Here is an 18637-nt window from a genome sequence, read left to right on the forward strand (position 1 = left end):
ATTTTAACTTACCATCTCATTGAATGTTGGATTCCTAGTTTTTCGTGAAATTTTGGTTTTACGTTTGGATGTTTTGTGGGTATCTGGAAGTAGGTATGTTTTGACATATGGATTTGGGTCTGCTCCATCCTCAGTAACCTATAAAGAAAAGTTTTTCTTTAATAGTAAAACTTCCTACCAAGGTATAGGTTTTCCTCTACAATCATCATTATTTATAATCACTCACAAGGTCTTTGATGTGCATCACCATGATGAAAAGAGTACCATTTCGGTAAGAGATAGATAATTTCACTGCTCCTCCAATTTGGCCTGGAGTAGGACTGAATGGACCTGCATCTGAAAATATAAATATGTTCATCTTTATTTTTTCTTACTTACAGTGGTACAAACTATGACAAAAAAATTTCTGCTTTAATTCCAGGATCATCATATGTGGGGAAAGGAAAAGGTAAATAACCCAGTAGGCCACTGATTTATACTTCTTTAATAATCACATTCTGTTAGGAAAATTATGTTTACCCAGAAACTGACAGGCTTAGAAGGAATACCCTCCTCTCATTCTCACTACATTGAGAAATTATAACTTGCAAGTCATAGGGAAGCCATGAATTATCAATAAAGAGAAAAAATAACCTTACCGGCAGACCTAGCTATTCCTTCAGCTTTTTCATCGCGAAGTAACGGGTGGAAAAAAGTACAAACAAGATCACACTAAGATAGAAGAGGAAAAAAAAATATTAATTTAAATGTCATGCAGCACAAAAAATAGTATGTTCTTTTTCAATTAGGACAGTCACCTCTGCTACATCCGTTGAAGCACTCATCAAACTCTGTAAGTAACTGTTCAACTCAATTTTCCTTTTGGCTGCTACATCTTTTATGTGTGTTCTTCCTAGAACCATCCTATTAGGAAAGCTACAAAAGAAAACACAGGTGGGATTTAAACTATTTCACTTGGAAGTATTTATAGAATTAAGCACAATATTTATTTAGAAATATATATATTTTAAAATACTTAAATACAAAGTGGAATCTTAATCTTCTAGAAAGTAAATTTTTGTAATTTCAAAGTATTGGAGATAAAATAGTTCAAGTACTTGTTAGCCTTTTATAAACCTTGGCACAAAAGAAACACTATTTTGCTATTTATTACTTATTTTCTATTTTTTCTAAAGATTAATCAATTTGCAAATATTTTATGCATATCTTATCCTCCAAAACAATCATTACTCAATCAGCCACAGTTACTGTTGATATCAGTCCCATACCCTGTCAATATTGTGTCCACAAGTGACATAGGGCCCAAATCAAGAATAATCTTAACTCTGCATATTTTGTTGGCAATGAAAAATGAGACTGCATGTGGAAATAAACTCTGATACCCACTTTGCTGACTCTTCTGAAATCTAGTCTGAGAAGAATACGAGCAACATGACACAAGAAATCTATTAGTCATTAGCTACGTTAAAAATGAGGGTTTTGAAAGGGTAACAGATACAAAACTAAGTACTAAGATTTTGACCAACAGTCTCAATGCCTCAGCTTATTATTTTTTAGAGGAGCTCGGTATGGCCATAATTATTTCTGCAGTGATTTAAATCTGACTTTTCGAAAACCAAGATCCCAAATTATTATCTTATGTTGCAGACTATGGTAGAGACAACAAATTAAAAGATTCAACTAAGTTCCTTGACCTCACTGTAAAGGTAGCTGAAGTAACGATTTACCTAATCCAATATGATTAAAAAAAAAACGCTTCAGCTGAAATTAGAAAGCTAGAAAATCCCCCATTTTAAGTTTAGGATCTTGATCATTTATTCACTGTTTATTCATTCAAGAAAACCTTATAGTTCCTTGTCTATGTATAGTACTTTTATCAGGCCCTTGTGATACAAAAGAAAGTCAGTCACACATGGTCCACTGTATCTTACTAAATGTTTACAGAAAGCTTTTGACCGACACTTGGTAAGAAATTGTTTCCTATTAAAAAAAAGGATTAATGTACAAAAATGGGAACATACCCTGGTAACTTCCAAAGTGGAAAAATAATACTGAGCTTATTGTGAAGTTCCTGAAATTCATCAAAAGTCCGGAACACAAATGATGGCTCTAGCTGTCCTTCCCTCAAAATTCGGACTACATAAATCTGAAAAGAAACCACACCCCAAATACATTAGATTAAAAAAACAAAACAAAAAACCTCTCCTGACAGAAAGTTTACGACTTGACCATTCTATATAATCGCAGTGCTAGTAATACATATGTCACCAAGAGGAAACAGCAAACATAAAAGTCATTGTATTTATAGACATCTAACTATATCTAAGAGTGATATTAACCACTGTAAGATATATAAACAAGAACTGGAAAGTGAAAGTCATTTATTTCCAGGATTAAATATAATAAATGTACTTCCTGAAATTTATAAATTTAGTACATTTCCAATGAACACATTAATAAGTTCATTTAAGAGAGTAAATGAGAAAGGCAAAATTTATGGTGGCAGGAGGATGAGGGAAAACTTGTCTTACTGGATATTTAAAGTATTATAAAGTCACAGTACTTTACAGAGTAAAATACTGGCGTAGAAAAAAGTAATATTTATCTACAGAAGACCAGAAATAAATTCAGGGATATACATTTAAAATATGCTAACATTATAATATCTATATTATAAATCATTAGGGAAAGAATGGAATATTCAATAAAATGGTGTTAGGATAAAATACTAAATAAACTTACAAAAATTTACTAACAATAAAATAGGTGAAAATTAAAATAATAAAGTTGCTTTCTAAGATACCAGTTTGTCAAAAACTTAAAGACTGTGCTGTAAAGTATTTCCCAATAAAAATATTAGCACAAGGGTGAAAAACAGCAATAAAACAGTTGATAATGCTATCCATGGGGAGGTGGGAAGCATACTAAAGATCTTGATTTTGTTTAAGGATGTATTTTATATGTGTGTATGTTTAATAATATTTCATCCCTAGAAAGTAGAATGAGAACTGAAGATTTTATGTGCTTTTACATAGGTTCAATTTGTTACAATGAGCAAGCTTTACCTTAAATTAAGAACAAATTGAAGAGAGGAAAAAAGCAAAATAGCACCACCTTTTAAATCTTGTCTCCAGAAGTAAGAATATCATTTGTCCCCCATGGTTTGGGAGCAAATTTACCAAGAAATAAATACCAAAAAACAATTAGGGATTCCTCAAATATTTATTTATTTTTGGGCCATCCATGGGAGAAAAAAGTATGAAAAGAACAACAATGCATGCATGAGTCTCTACAAATACCAAAACCAAACTTACATAATGTTTATCTGGGTTGTATTTCTTATGATAAGTGAAAACAGAGACTTCCTTGATTCCACCATCTTGTCTAAACGAGTATGTTTTGGGTGAAAATGAAAGGATGGGCTCATCATTGGAAGGAAGACCAGAAAAACGCAACTGAGCAAGATTGTGAATGAAGAAGTTAAACTTTGTGGCAATGCTTCCCAAACTTGATTCAATAAGTCTACAAAATAATCGGAAAATATGTTAATAGTAAATGTTCACGAGAAAACATGTTCAGTTCTTTGAAAATAATAAAGGATGAAAAACATTTTCATTCCTTTTTAAAAAAATTTTTTTAAGATTTTATTTTTAATCTCTACATCCAATGTGGGGCTCAAACTTATAACCCTGAGATCAAGAGTCACACAATCCATCAACTGAGCCAGCCAGGAGCCCCTCAAATTCTTTTTTTTTTTTAAATCTACCTATCTATCAATCAAGATATACAAATGTTCTTTTATTAAAGTAAGCTCTAGAACCTTGGGGCGCCTTGGTGGCTCAGTCGGTTAATCATCTAACTCTTGATTTCTGCTCAGGTTATGATCTCAGGGTTGTGAGATCGAGCCCTTTGTCGGGCTCCTTAAGATTCTCTCTCCAACCCCCCCAAAGGGAGCTCTAGGCCCAACATGGAGCTTGAACTCATGATCCTGACACCAAGAGTCACATGCTCTACTGTCTGAGCCAGTCGGCACCCCCACTTTCATTCCTTTTAAAATATTAAGCAGATTCTCATTTTGCCAGGATTTCCTTTGTTCTTTAAGCCCAAAACTCATTAAAAGATATTCCATCCCAACAAAACATTTTAGCACAAGAAAATCTCTATTCCATCCCATCCCACTGCCTCCCAAGAAATGATGCTGTATTTCTTGAGCTCTGTGGGATCTAACACTAACTAAAAAACTATGAGGGATAGAAGATGACTGGTATAATGCCAAAAAAGATGATCATTATTTAATTCCCTTTTAATAAATAGGGAAGTTGACAACTAAACAGGTATAGAAGGAAGCATCGAAAGTAATCCAAATTTAATAAAATCTTTCTATCAAACAGTAGTAGAATCTGGTATCAGATTCCTTCAGATAACTGTAATTTCCCTCAGTTGGAAAAAGAAGTTTTGACAGGATAGGGAGTTTGACAGGGATATATCTGGAAAGCAGGCTTGGATAAAACATTTTAGGCATGCAAAAGAAACAAGAAGTCTCAGAAGCAGGATAAAGAAATCCAGAAAGAGGAAAAAGATTCAAAAAGAATAGTCTAGAACCTCACACAAAGGTTCCCGCTTTGCTATGGACTGAATATTTGTATCCTCCAAAATTCCTATGTTGAGACCCAACCCCATAGGACCTTTATGGAGTCAGTAATTAAGATTAGATGAGGTCTTAAGGATAAAGTTCTGATCCAATAAGATTAGTGTTCTTATAAGAAGAGACAAGAAAGTTTATGCTTTCTTGCTCTTTATCTCCTTCCTTTCTGTGAGGAAACAACAAGAAGGCAGTTGTCTGTAAGCTAGAGCCCTCACCAGGAAGTGAATGAGCTGGCACCTTGATTTTGGACTTCCCAGCCTCTAGAAGTAAGAGAAAATAAGTGTTTATCGTTTAAGCCATGTTGTCTGTGGTATTTTGTTATGGCCGCTCAAGCGGACTAATACATGCCTGCTTTATAGTTTTGCCCACAGGCACCAATGAATCTCTTTTGAAAAGCAGAACAAAACCCATCAATACCTAAATTATCAGGATTAGTTTGGAAGGCTATACAAAAGCCAGCTTCCTTCAGTTCAATTCAGCCCAGACTCTTGAGACTAGGGAAGTCCTGTCCAGTTTTCTATCTTTTCCACTGAGAGGAAGAAAGCAAGAGAAAAAAGAAAAAAGAACATGAGCTCATAGGTCCCTCCCTGCTGTGGCATAATAATGAGGTGGTACCACTAGATAGTGGCCAACCTGGTCACCAGACTTTTAGAACACATTTGCCAGGAAGATCTGCCTTTAAAGCAAAAATGACAAATTCAAATGCCAATAATCAGTATATGTGTTTTAATACTACATCATAGAGTAAAAATTTACTACAGCAGTGTCCCAGAGTTTGCAGTTTTAAGTATTTATGGTATCCATGAAAGTTGTTCAGGCAAAATCTTGAAAAACAGATTAGTACAGATATTATTTTAGAAAAAAACAAAACAAAAACTTTGTACTTGGCACTACAGGAAATATGCTTTCCAGAAATAGTTCATAGATAGGATGTTTATAATTCAAGTCATATACTAAATAAAACTTGAGTCATTTTAAAATAAATTTTTTAAAGTGTTATTGCAAATCCTTTACATTTACTCAGTAAATAAACTTCTGACATAAAATATACTTTTGATAAGCCTATTTGCAATACTGTGAATCACAATTATTTCCTAAAAATCAGATTTTTGATATACAGCATTTGTTTAAACTAAGGAAAACAAATCAAAGCTCTGTGCCTTCTCTAATATATTTAAATATGCCTTACCTAGTAAAGAAAATTGTAGCTTCTGCATCTGTAGTTTGCGGTTGAAGTGCATCTCTAACATACTTCAAGTCTTGAATATTTGTAAGTTCTGGTAACCCTGAAGGAATCATCTATAGAAAGGGAAAAAGAGTTTGTGAGTTAAACTTTTTAAAATTCTGTTCCCCACCCCCCAACCCTTAAAAGCTGGCCAAGTAATTAGAACTAAAGCAAACAATCACAGTTTTGAGGAGTTTATATTAGTCTTATAGGGACCTAAGTTATTCAATTATAAATGAGAAAAATTGAGGTCAAGTAAGTCAATTGTTGGAAGTCACAAAGCCAGTTTATGGAATAAAACCTGTGAAATCCAGACCTTTTGTCCAGTCCTCTGTTTTATCAAGTTCAGTCAAAATAATCATAGCGGAGGTTTACTTTTAACTTAAGACACATCCAGAAAAGTATAGAAATCTGAACACATCCAAATTAAGATACAAAATATGTCCCAGCATCCCAGATGACTCTCTCGGGGTCCCTTTCAGTTTCTTTTACTCCTCACCCCCAGGGCAGATGTGACTTAGGTTTTGTATTTTATATAAATGGTGTCTGGCATATTTTACATAGCAGCAATTTTTGATTATTTTGATAGTATTTCTGACATTTGAAACTACAGTAAATTTTATTCCAAAATATCCTTCTTTAGATATTGAAACACAGAGCATTAATGTAAATTATTTAAAGGCTTGTAAAAGAATAGTTACCAGTGAAAGGAGGTTAAGAAAGAGGTTTGTCTGTTTTCTTATTAAGTTGTAGGCCTGACAACAGAGGTCCACAAACAACTGGAAACGAATGGTAGGCTTTTCACCCCCATTAATGACATATGCCATATCAGAGGTCAGCACAAAAGGAGCCCGATCCCTATTTAAAAAGAAAGTATACAACAAAAAGTATTATTTACAGAAGATATTCAAATAGTGCTTTTGTTACCACATGGTTATTGAACTAATCTATCTGAGCCATAGCAATTTCCAATTGGGAAATTTAGAATCAGGCAGGTTTGAATCTGCATTAAAACTTCTAAATTTGCATTTTCAGGAAAGCCATCATATAATCAATCTCATTATTTAGATAGAACACACATATGAATTTTTTCCAAGATATTTATAAACCCTCACACTCAAATAGAGATCAAACAGTAGTTACAAATATACAGAGAGAAAAATTTGGCACTCATTGCCGTTATACAAATGGGAACATTTCTAATAGGTAGCACTAACTAGTTAAATATACCTTAATTCATTTCAACAAAGGTTACTACACACACACACACACACACACACACACACACACATTCTTATCTACTACATGGTCAAGTCATCTCTTAGGGTCTTTTTTAATACCTAGTCTGGCTCAATGGGAGCTAAAAGGCAAAGAACAACAAGAAAAGAGGCAAGTTTGGGGACATTAATTTGTGAAAATGTGCCTTTCTTTTAAAATAAGTTGTGTCCAGGGGCACCTGGGTAGCTCAGTGTCAGTTAAGCGTCTGCCTTTGGCTCAGGTCATGATCCTGGGGTCCTGGGATCGAGCCCTACATTGGGGTCCCTGCTTGGTGGAGAGTCTGCTTCTCCCTCTCCCTGCCACTCCTCCTCTCCCCACTGCTTGTGCTGTCAAATAAATAAATAAAATCTTAAAATAAAATAAGAAAGTTCTGTCCACTAATTAAAATCAATGTTATGGCTAAATGTGTCAAAAGAAAGGTTCCTCAAAATACACAAAGACATCAATCTTAAATAAAATTCTGATCCTATCAAAATGAAAACACCTTTAGCATTACTTGAAATGACTGAACTTGAAATCAATGACCTCTTGAATTAATCTGAGAAAACAAACCAACAACTTCAGTTTTCTTAGGAAGAAAAAAGTGGACAGGAAAAGTGGAGAAGGAATACTTAGATTGTAGAGAGGCTGACATTAAAACCACCAAAACCTTAACCATCGTGTGGTAAAAGAAGTCGATTTCTTTTTCCTTCGAGTAAAATTATGGAAACTCTTCCAGATACATATACACATGATGGATGGATATAGATAATTTTATTAATACCTTTTGAAAAGTGATCCACAATGTGGAAACCTGCTTCAGGATTACCTGGAGTACTTGTTTTTCTTGTTTTTGTTTTTTTAAGGTAGGCTCCACACCAAAAGTGGGGCTTGAACTCACAACCCTGAGATCAGGAGTTGGATGCCCTACTGATTGAGCCACCCAGGCGCCCCCGGGGGTACTTGTTTAAAAAAAAAAAAAGTGCCCTTCTTTTCTTTAGCAACAACAATAACAATACTAAATCAGTACCTTTTGAAGCTGCCAAACATTTGTGCATGGCCCAAAAACTTTCCAAAGTCAATATGAAACATGTGCCCTGTGCTTCGAAGCATTATATTATCATTGTGTCGATCACAGATGCCTAGAACATAGGTGGCTACACAGCATCCAGCACAAGAATAGATAAAATTTTCAGAAGCCTATAATAAAGATATAAAATTATTTTAGAAAAAAATATTTTTAAAGGAGGCAGGTTATAAAGATTAAAGTAGTTCATCACCCTTTGAAAACACTACCGTAATTCACTTTTTCAACAGCTTATAAACTAGGTTATGGTAACAAAAGCCAGCCTTGTCGTATTTCGAAAACAAAAACACCCTTCTAAACGTGGTTACTGCCCTATCTCTCTAGCTATTGTCTTTTAACAGGCAGAGATACTGCCAGTCCCTACTTAGGATATGTGCTGCCTTTGAACATCTTTTAAGAATCATCTTTGTGGAACTCTGCTCTCACAGGCTCTGTTGTTTAGTACAAGTAGTGTTAACACTGTGACAAAGATTAATCTGAATAAAAGAATATTTTTCCCTTTTTTGGCTTATAGGGAAGGCATGTATGAAGAAAGTCAGCTTGCATCTTTAAACATACAGTAATATAATTAATGTGTTCTGTTGACTCCTTATGTGTCACCTGCAAGTTTTTCAAAGCTGGAGCTCTTCTTTCACTTCAGTCTTGCCTGCCCTGGGGATTAAATTACTAACATCGTATCATACAGAAGGATGCACCAAGATGTACACAATGAGTATTTTTACCTAAAGCATGTGCATTTAATTTATTCTCAAGATGCTACATTTCTGAACTGAGCAGTCATATGGCTCTACATGTCCATGTAGTTATTTCATAACTCCCCAAAAATCATTACTGATGACGGTAAGAGCAAACGTTTACACAGCACTTACCACAAACCAGGCACTACTCTTTCTACACACCTACACATACACACATGCATGTACATGCACACTATGACATAGGTATGATTATGATTGTCATTTTATGTATGAGGGAAACTGAAACACAGAAGCTCTTTGCCCAAGATCACATAATTGTTAAGTGGCAGACCCAAGATTCACCCCAAGCAAAATGACTCCTGTATGTTATATTCTTAGTAAAGGACATTGAGAGTTAAATGCATAAAAGGCACTCAACATATGTTATCTGACAATTATTTTGTGTCAAACCACTTCCTCAGAACCACAAAAGAGCCAACATTACTATAAACAAGTATTGCTTCTGTTGAACTGCTTTCCCCACACAAGTAAGAAAATAGAGTGATCTTAAACAGTTTAAAAGACTAACAAAACGCAAAATTCCTCTATCTTCTTAGGTCAACAGATAAACTTTGTATGTATTGGTAAATGTGATACATTAATGACTTGACATAAAGTAGGCAGGCAAATGATATTAAAACTGAGATCTCCTTATGTTGCCATTGAAAGTGTTCTTGAAAAAAAAAAAAAAAGTATTCTTAAGTCTTTCTTAGGCCAATTAAGGATCATTAGAGGCCTTATGTCCTAAGAGATTTCCCTTTCCCTTTTTCCCAATTTTTTTTTCCTTAAGTAAACTCTACTCCCCCCCCTCCACTGACATGGGGCTTGAACTCACAACCCTAAGGTCATGCATGGGGCACCTAGCTGGCTCAGTTGGTTAAGTGTCTAACTCTTGGTTTTAGCTTAGGTCATGTTCTCATGGGTGGTGGGATTGAGTCCTGCATTTGGCTCCTGCAGCAGGGAGTCTGCTTGAAGATTCTCTCTCCCCTTTCTCCCTCTGCCCCTCCCGCCACTGGTGTGCTCACATGCACTCTCTCTAAAATAAATAAATCTTAAAAAAAAAAAAAAGTCACACACTACCGACTGAGCCACCCTGAGATTTCCCTTTCCTATTATAGAATTCAAAAGTATGCTAAAACAAAAAATTGACACCTCTAATAATAACAGCTATCAACTACAGAATTTAACTCTGTGTAGGGCTTTCTATATAAATTCATCTAAATCTTACAATAGCCTTATAGTGCTATTATTTTTTACAGCCATAATACATACTATAATACCAAAAAAAAAGTACTATAATACCATAACACATACTATTTTATATCCCAGGTCACTGAGGCATAAAGAGGTTAATACTTTGACCAAGGCTCAATACTTGGTGACTTGGAACCTAAGTTCAAGCTCAGAGAGTCTGGCCCATAATTTTCCTCTCAACTCCATACAATACAGCAGTCTTACTCATTTCCAAAACTTTTCCCAAGATCTTTGTGAAATATAACATTCTGGGTCATGAAAATACCTGTTTTGCTGGCTTCTAAATGCATGCTTGGAATGTTTTGGGGGTTATTAGGCATTGGTTTCACTCAGATTCTTGCCATTAAACGCAGTGTTTATACACAAACATATATATATGATTTTTTTTTTTTTAACTTAGAGAAAGACACTGTTTTCACAACTTTGACTACATGGCTGGAAGATGAAAGCATTTATGACCTATGTAATACATTTTTGACAAAGTTATCTGGAATAAGGAGACTTGCCAATCACCTTTTCATATTCCTCTTCAGAAGGATTGTATTTCCTCAACCACTCTGCAAGGGGTTTATCTTTAAAGGATCCGGTCACACCATATTCCACTTGGATTTTCCTGAGGGTATCTGAAGCAGGAACTAGCTCCACCATACCTTTAACAACAAAACATTAAGCTATTCAAAAATATCTCCCCAAAAGTAAGCCTTTAAAAAATCTATAGCTTTCAATCTTTGACATAAGACGTCGTTAGGAATTATTTTTAAAAAATCAAGTCTGGCAGCCCATGCTAGAAAATTTGAGAAATCAAAATAATTTTTTATTTTCAGAAGCACCCAAAATATAACAGTTGAATTTGACTTTGAGGCTCCATAATCTGTACAACCATGTACTACACCCCCCCCACAAGAATAACAATTTTAATTACAAATTAGATGATACTGACTTAGTAAAGTTACTTAGTTAATAAACTTACTCTGATCATGTATTTGGGCAATGATGGAGTGTTTCAGAGTACACTAAGCCCTTTCAAAGGGAAGAATAGATTAAGATTGTCCTTGTGACATATTTAAGTATCAAGTATGTGTTTCGCCTTCCTACATGAAATGTAAATGCCTGGGTAAGCAAATCATTTTTTTTCTCTACTTTTAAAACAAGTATCAAATTAATATATTATGGGACATCTACATAAGGGAATACAATGAAGTAGATCTTTATGTGCTTATGCTCAAAAATAAGCTTTAAATACAAAATCCAGATAGAGGACTGTCCTTTTGTGCTTAAAAGAAAGACTGGGATGCCTGGGTGGCTCAGTTGGTTAAGTGTCTGCCTTCAGCTCAGGTCATGAACTCAGAGTCCTAAAATTGAGCAGGGAGCCTGCTTCTCCCTCTCCCCCTGCCCCTTGTCCCCTGCCATCTCCCACTCATGCTCTCTTTCAAATAAATAAATTCTATTACATGCTACATTTACTATGTGCATGTATTATTTCTATAGTTATAAAATTAGTTTTACATATTTTCAAAATCAAGGAGATGCACTGGTGTCAAAATAAAAGATATGGACATAGAGACCTGCTTCAGACAAAAGACTGGAAGAAACCAAGTTGGCCAAGGCTTTCAGACCACCCCAAAAGAAAGGGCAGGGCCAGTTTGTAATCCTAGCAGTCTGGTCACACAATGAATAATGAATTCATTTGGATCTTTTACGTTGTTTTCGTTGCATCATCTAGTTTATAGTTCACAGTGACATCCTTTTTCAATGAGTACCTGCACCATGATTCTATGACTGTGTTTAATCAAATTTTTAATATACACACAAATTTCTAATTTCATAATCAAATATACATATATATAAATTACTATGTGCTAAAACAGTGGACCAAAGTTCATAAAATATACAATGCACTACTAGCCTTGTAAGATATGGTCCCTACCTTGAGAGAACTTAAAATCAATCCGGGGAGGGGGGAAGATACACCAATAAATATCTGGTGAATATTTAGACAACTTTTTTTTTTAAAAGATTTTATTTATTTATTCAACAGAGATAGAGACAGCCAGCGAGAGAGGGAACACAAGCAGGGGGAGCGGGAGAGGAAGAAGCAGGCTCACAGCAGAGGAGCCTGACGTGGGGCTCGATCCCGTATCGCCGGGATCACGCCCTGAGCCGAAGGCAGATGCTTAACCGCTGTGCCACCCAGGCGCCCCTAGACAACTGTTGAGTCTGAGAAAGTGAGGGTTGACTAGAAACACTGAAATACTAGTTAAAACTTCACAGAGGATATGGATGTGATTTCATTTGAAAAATAAGAATACTTGTGAGGTTAACACAAATGAAAAGCTAAGGCCAGAACAAGACACAAAGTAAGCACTTAACCATTAGTTAGAAACAACATAAAAAACGAGAGGAATTTGAATGCCTCCAAAGTTACAAGGAATTCCATAAGAAGAAAGAAGTACAAGAAAAGGCAACCTAATGAAATGGTAGGCTCTCACTGAGGAATCTTACTTAATAAAACAACTTACACTTACAAGACTTATATGAAAACCAACCAGGAAGAATTCTTTTTTTTTTTTTTAACCAGCAAGAATGCTTGAGATTTTATTTATTTTAGAAAGAGAGAACAAGAGAGTGCATGCATATGAGGGGGGGAAGGGGCAGAGGGAGAGAATGTTCAAACAGACTCCCTGCTGAGTGCAGAGCCTGATGTGGGGCCCCATCCCACAACCCTTGAGATCATGACCTGAGCTGAGACCAAGAGTCAGAGGCCCAACCGACTGAGCCACCCAGGCGCCCCCAACCAGCAAGAATTCTTTTTTTTTCCCAGCAAGAATTCTTAAATTGACCTGATTTCCTTTTTGACAAGATAAAGCCTGTACATCCTAAATTGAGAAAGGAAAGTGATGAGGCTCTCGTACTGTCTTGATGGATAAAATGGAGAAATGTGGAGTAGTTGAGAACACAATGAAGTAGATAAGTACCCAAGTAAAATACAGTACCTAAAGATGTAGCAATCACCTGAAAGGAAATCCCATGTCTCTAGTGACATGACACAAGGGCTGGTCCTTGGTCCTCTCTTAGTAAACATTTTCTTCAATAACTTAGCAGAAGCTACAGAATATATGTGCTTCAAATCAGTTCATGACACAAACTAAGAGGTTCAATGACAGATAACAAAACCCAGATTCTAAAAAGAATCCAAGAGGCTGAAAAGTAATGGATCAAATACAAGAAAGTTAAAGGTCCTATACTTGGGTGTAAGATACAAAAAGTACAAGTACAGAATGGCCACAACACGATTTAGCAGGAACTAGTATGATGGTTTTATTTGTAAGTTCTGCACGTGCAACACTTTGCCTACTTTGCATTCTACAAAATCCAGGTGCCATTCTCAGAGACTGAATCACTTGAGCCCTTTACAGTGGGAACAATCAGATAATAAGGTAATCTAAAGCCATATGTGATAAATGGCTGAAAAATGTGGAACTCAGGATCTGAGGCCATAATATTCATCATCACAAAGAAGGATTTGACTTAATTACATGAAAGTCTATAAACAGAACTGGAACCGATGGGTAGAAGACACTAGGAGTCAGTTCCCATTCACCAGAATACAAGAAAAACTCTTCTTGCTCAGTGAGGAGCCTGCTTCTCCCTCTGCCTGCCGCTCCCTCTGCTTCTGCTCTTTCTCTCTCACTCTTTCTCTGATAGATAAATAATATCTTTAAAAAATTCTCTTAGAGGGGCGCCTGGGTGGCACAGCGGTTAAGCGTCTGCCTTCGGCTCAGGGCGTGATCCCGGCGTTCCGGGATCGAGCCCCACATCAGGCTCTTCTGCTGTGAGCCTGCTTCTTCCTCTCCCACTCCCCCNCAGAGAGAAAGAAAACGAGAGAGGGAATACAAGCAGGGGGAGTGGGAGAGGGAGAAGCAGGCTTCCCACTGAGCAGGGAACCCGATGCGGGGCTTCATGACCTGAGCCGAAGGCAGACGACTGAGCCACCCAGGTGCCCCTTATTAAAGCATTTTCAAATTACTTTATATGTCTTTAATTGCTTCCCTCTAAATATAAACACTACATGGTATTAGCATTTTGTAGATGGTAGATCAACAACAAACATTTGTTGAATAAGAATAATGATAATGGTTACAATTTATTTAGCACCTAATATATATCAGATACTGGGGTGTTTTACATTCATTATCTTTTAATTATCACAATATTTCTGGGTGTAGTGCTTTTATTATTCACACTAAACACACGTGGTAAGGAACAAAACTTATTCAATAAGATAATAAGATGAAGCCTGTGCTAAAGTAGAAAAAATTTTTGAAGCCATTATATTATTTTGCAGAAATGAAATCAGAATTGGTTTAACTTAGACACCTTAATTTTAAATTAAAAGCTAAAGACCATAAAGTCCTCATTCAGTCAATCAATGGGACCCTCTGGTTACTGCAAAGCATTTATTAGGGCTGTTCAATTAGTTATTTCATTGTGAACAAATAAATCAGTAAAGTAACGCTAAATTAAAGTAAGAAACAACTGCGATCATAGTGTACCAGCATCAGGACTCCCTTAGGACAGGTATACTCTAAGTTCATAAAAAGAAATAATAAGACACCAAAACAGAGCTGACAGACTTACCTCGATCTCTGCCAGTTGAGAGGCATTTGAAAATTACCATCCTCAGATCTAGTCCTTCTTTAAGCCAGATCTTGTCCATAATCTTTATCATCTGTAAAGCTAACATATCTTGCCGAAGATCTTCACCAACCTTGAAATCAAGGAAACAAGATGAAACCTGTACCTTTCCAAAAGACTTACCATGTTATATACTGTAAAAGGCAGGGGCTGGGGGAAATGGTGGAAAGAGTGATGAAACAGAACTGCCTCTTATTTTTCTACAGCATTCCAGAGGAAATTACTTAACCTCTTCAAGTCTTGGTTTCTTGAACTATACACTTTTTAAAAGGTTAGATTATATGGTATGTGAATCATATTCAATTTTTTAAAAGGGCAAAATGGAGGATCCCTGTCATGATCAAAATATTCCTTACCTTGACTGTATCAATGCCAATATCCTGATTGTGATATTGTATGATAGTTTTCCAAGATGCTACATTGAGGGAAACTGAGTAAAGGATACTTAGGATCTCTGTATCATTTCTTACAACAGACTGAATCTACAATTATCTCAAACTAAAAGTTTACTTAAAAAAAATTAAAATTAAAAAAGTTAACCTTCCCCAAATGAATTAATTCTAGCTGGAATCACATCAATTTTTCATTTTCTTTTTTAAACTGGACAAAATAACTTTAAAACACATAATGATGAATACATTTTTTGAGAGTAGTCAAGCAAATTACAAAAAAAAAAATTAGGGGAGATTAGCCCTAACAAATATTAAAACTTAACATACAAAATTTCTGTATTCAAATAGATGGTACTGTTTTAGGAAAAGGCAAATACATCAGTAAAATATAGTCCAAAATCAGATTTGAGTTATGAGAACCTGCTATATATACACACACACACATATATACAGATTATACATACATACACATATACACATCTGTATGTATTCATAAAGATACCTTCTCTTGAGCCATCTTTTATATACATATATATATGAACCTGCACTAACTGAACTCATTGAATTAACTAAAACTCTCCATTCTTTCTTAAAAGTATACAAATTATGATCACAACACACAGAACTTTGGTCATAGATTACTCTGTAGTATTCCACTCCTGCTGGTTCCCACAAGTTATGTTATATGTTTCCAAAAGCCAGTGCCATTGCTCATGGTTGTACAGTTTCACGCTATACAACTCTATGGGGTACCATTCACATCAGAATCTGTGTGAAAGGCACTGCCTGCTAAAGTAATGATGTGCTCAACCAGCACAGCCGTATGTAGCAGCTCTGGCCCAGAATTGTATTTGTTCCCAAATCTGTTCGGAAACAGTTTATGTCAGCAGTAATTTTTCACAGAACTACTCAATTTAATTAAATATTAAATAAAATTACATTTGCAATTTGGAAAAGGAATTTGAGAAAAGAATTTTTAAAGTACCATTTAAAAAACAAAGTAACCTTGGGGTGCTTGGGTGGCTCAGTCGGTTAAGTGTCTGCCTTTAGCTCAGGTCATGATCCTGGGGTCCTAGGATGGACCTGCATGGGCTCCCTGATCAGCAGGGAGTCTGCCTCTCCCTCTGCCCCTCCCTCCCACCTGTGCTCTCTCTCAAATAAATAAAATCTTAAAAAATTAAAATAAAAACAAAGCAACCTTATTTTGCTCACCTTAAACATGACATTAATTTCTTCCCCCATTGGATCAGCATTCACCATTGTCACTTTTAGGGGCATAGCATTAGAACTGAAGAAGGAACATGACTACAAATACAACATGTTATGCATTAGGAAGATAACACCGGAATAAAAATGGGTTTAAGATTTTTTGTCCTGGGGCACCTGGGTGGCTTAGTCATTAAGTGTCTGCCTTCTGCTCAGGTCATGATTCCAGCGTCCTGGGATTGAGCCCTGCACTGGGCTCCCTGCTCAGCAGAAAGCCTGCTTCTCCCTCTCCCACTCCCCTGGCATGTGTTCCCTCTCTATCAAGTAAATAAATAAAATCTTAAAAAAAAAAAAAGATTTTTTTTGTCCTAAGCATTTCTCCTTTCACTTGTTCCTCTGAACTATGGCAAATGAAATAACACATGTGAAGTGCTTTTTAGATCATCCAACAGACAAGAGGTATTTAAAAATACTTTTTGAAACTTAAACATAGCATGAGTAAAACATCATCTACTACTCTCCAGATGAGAAGCAAAACTTTAAAAGCTTGAGACATAAATTACTAAAAGTGTGAGCTTTAAAAGCATCATAATTCCTCAAAAGAGGACAAAATTTTGTATATTCTTATCTTTCCTCTAAAGCAGCATGATCTGGGATGAGATCTCTACTTCTCCTATTTATGGTACTCTTATAATTAATAATGAGCCATGCAAATAGTGACAGTAAATTTAAAAATTTCATTATCAAAGATCAAATCTTATTTTAAAATCAAACTGGTTAGGGGCGCCTGGGTGGCACAGCGGTTAAGCATCTGCCTTCGGCTCAGGGCGTGATCCCGGCATTATGGGATCGAGCCCCACATCAGGCTCCTCTGCTATGAGCCTGCTTCTTCCTCTCCCACTCCCCCTGCTTGTGTTCCCTCTCTCGCTGGCTGTCTCTATCTCTGTCGAATAAATAAAAATAAAATCTTTATGAAAACACANCTTTAAAAAAAAAAAAATCAAACTGGTTAAAAAAAACTAATTTAAGATAGACCAATTAAGGGAAACAAACAAAACCCAAGGAGAAAATGTGACCCCCTGGCCCCACCAATGACATACAACTCATGCACCCACTGTTAAATTTCAGTAAAGAGCAGCCATATATCAACTTAAAAAGAAATCAAATCTGAGACCCCTTTATGGATACTTGTAACCCTAGCCTTTCAAAACCACAGACACTAATGGATTAATTAATTGGTTGCTTTCGCTGAATTCGTTAAGAGAAAATCCACTATTTGCGTAATGACTGGCCCATTTTGAAATAAAATTACTCAATGCTGATGATTCAACTACTTTTTGATGGCTCTAAAAAGTGTTATAAACCTGGGAAGAGTCTTTCTGACCATTCAAATGGGAGGAAAGAAAACGCTATAGGTGACTGGAATTACAACATATGCCTACAAGGTAGCTATCATACCATAGTAAAAAATAATTTATTTTGAGACAGCAAATAATTTTATATTGCTTTTTCTTTCAGGAACAATGATTAAGTAAAAATATACTGAGGTAAATAAGGATCTTACACAGACATCCATAAATATTTATAACCAACCTATGCAGATGTTATCCTCATTTGCCTTAAGTATCAGCCCATTTGCTTTCTTTCTATACATTTTTCCCCACAAATTATTTTGAAGTGTAATATGAACTTATTAGTATTTTATATGTCACCTTAATATTTAATTCTTTTGCAACAAGACTTGGATTGAGAGGAAGACGGCATTTATTTCTTAGAAAAAAGGACTGTACTCGTTCCATACTCCTCTGAAGGACAACCTAGGAAAAGAAAATGATACTGTAAGTACATAATGAAAATAAAGACCTACTTTTAAGACAAAAAAAATTATGATACGGACCAACTCAAATTTTAAAATACCCAACTGTCAAATGGTCAAAAACAAGTTGTTGCTAAAGAGTTAATTTTCACTATAAAAATAGAATGGGCAAAGGCATGGGGGGGAGTACATATGGTCTATTTAATATATTAATTAAAACTCTCTAGCAGTCAAATGAATAGAAATTAAACAGAAATGAGATGCAATTTTTCATCTAACAGATTAAAAATTTAAGGTAACACCCAGTTCCAGCAACAGGGCAG

The 18637-nt window shown here is 35.7% G+C and overlaps 1 protein-coding gene across 4 annotated transcripts in view; it reads right to left on the reverse strand.

Annotated features, from left to right (window-relative positions):
* Positions 1-18637, reverse strand: part of PIK3C2A (phosphatidylinositol-4-phosphate 3-kinase catalytic subunit type 2 alpha) — a 97407-nt gene that overhangs the window by 4905 nt on the left and 73865 nt on the right. For 3 of the 4 annotated variants that reach the window (XM_034645836.1, XM_002925145.4, XM_034645835.1), the window contains 13 exons: positions 18211-18315; positions 16505-16597; positions 14844-14973; positions 10719-10855; positions 8158-8327; positions 6572-6728; positions 5835-5944; positions 3315-3522; positions 2022-2146; positions 798-915; positions 639-711; positions 227-336; positions 13-138 (listed from right to left, as the gene is read on the reverse strand). In XM_034645836.1, coding sequence (XP_034501727.1) covers positions 13-138; positions 227-336; positions 639-711; positions 798-915; positions 2022-2146; positions 3315-3522; positions 5835-5944; positions 6572-6728; positions 8158-8327; positions 10719-10855; positions 14844-14973; positions 16505-16597; positions 18211-18315 — 1662 coding nt within the window. Of the gene's footprint in view, positions 1-12; positions 139-226; positions 337-638; positions 712-797; positions 916-2021; positions 2147-3314; positions 3523-5834; positions 5945-6571; positions 6729-8157; positions 8328-10718; positions 10856-14843; positions 14974-16504; positions 16598-18210; positions 18316-18637 lie in introns of those variants that run through there. The other variant, XM_034645837.1, reaches the window with a different exon arrangement.

This window comes from Ailuropoda melanoleuca, chromosome 16, assembly GCF_002007445.2.
Source record: "Ailuropoda melanoleuca isolate Jingjing chromosome 16, ASM200744v2, whole genome shotgun sequence".
In the NCBI taxonomy this organism is placed as follows: Eukaryota; Metazoa; Chordata; class Mammalia; order Carnivora; family Ursidae; genus Ailuropoda; species Ailuropoda melanoleuca.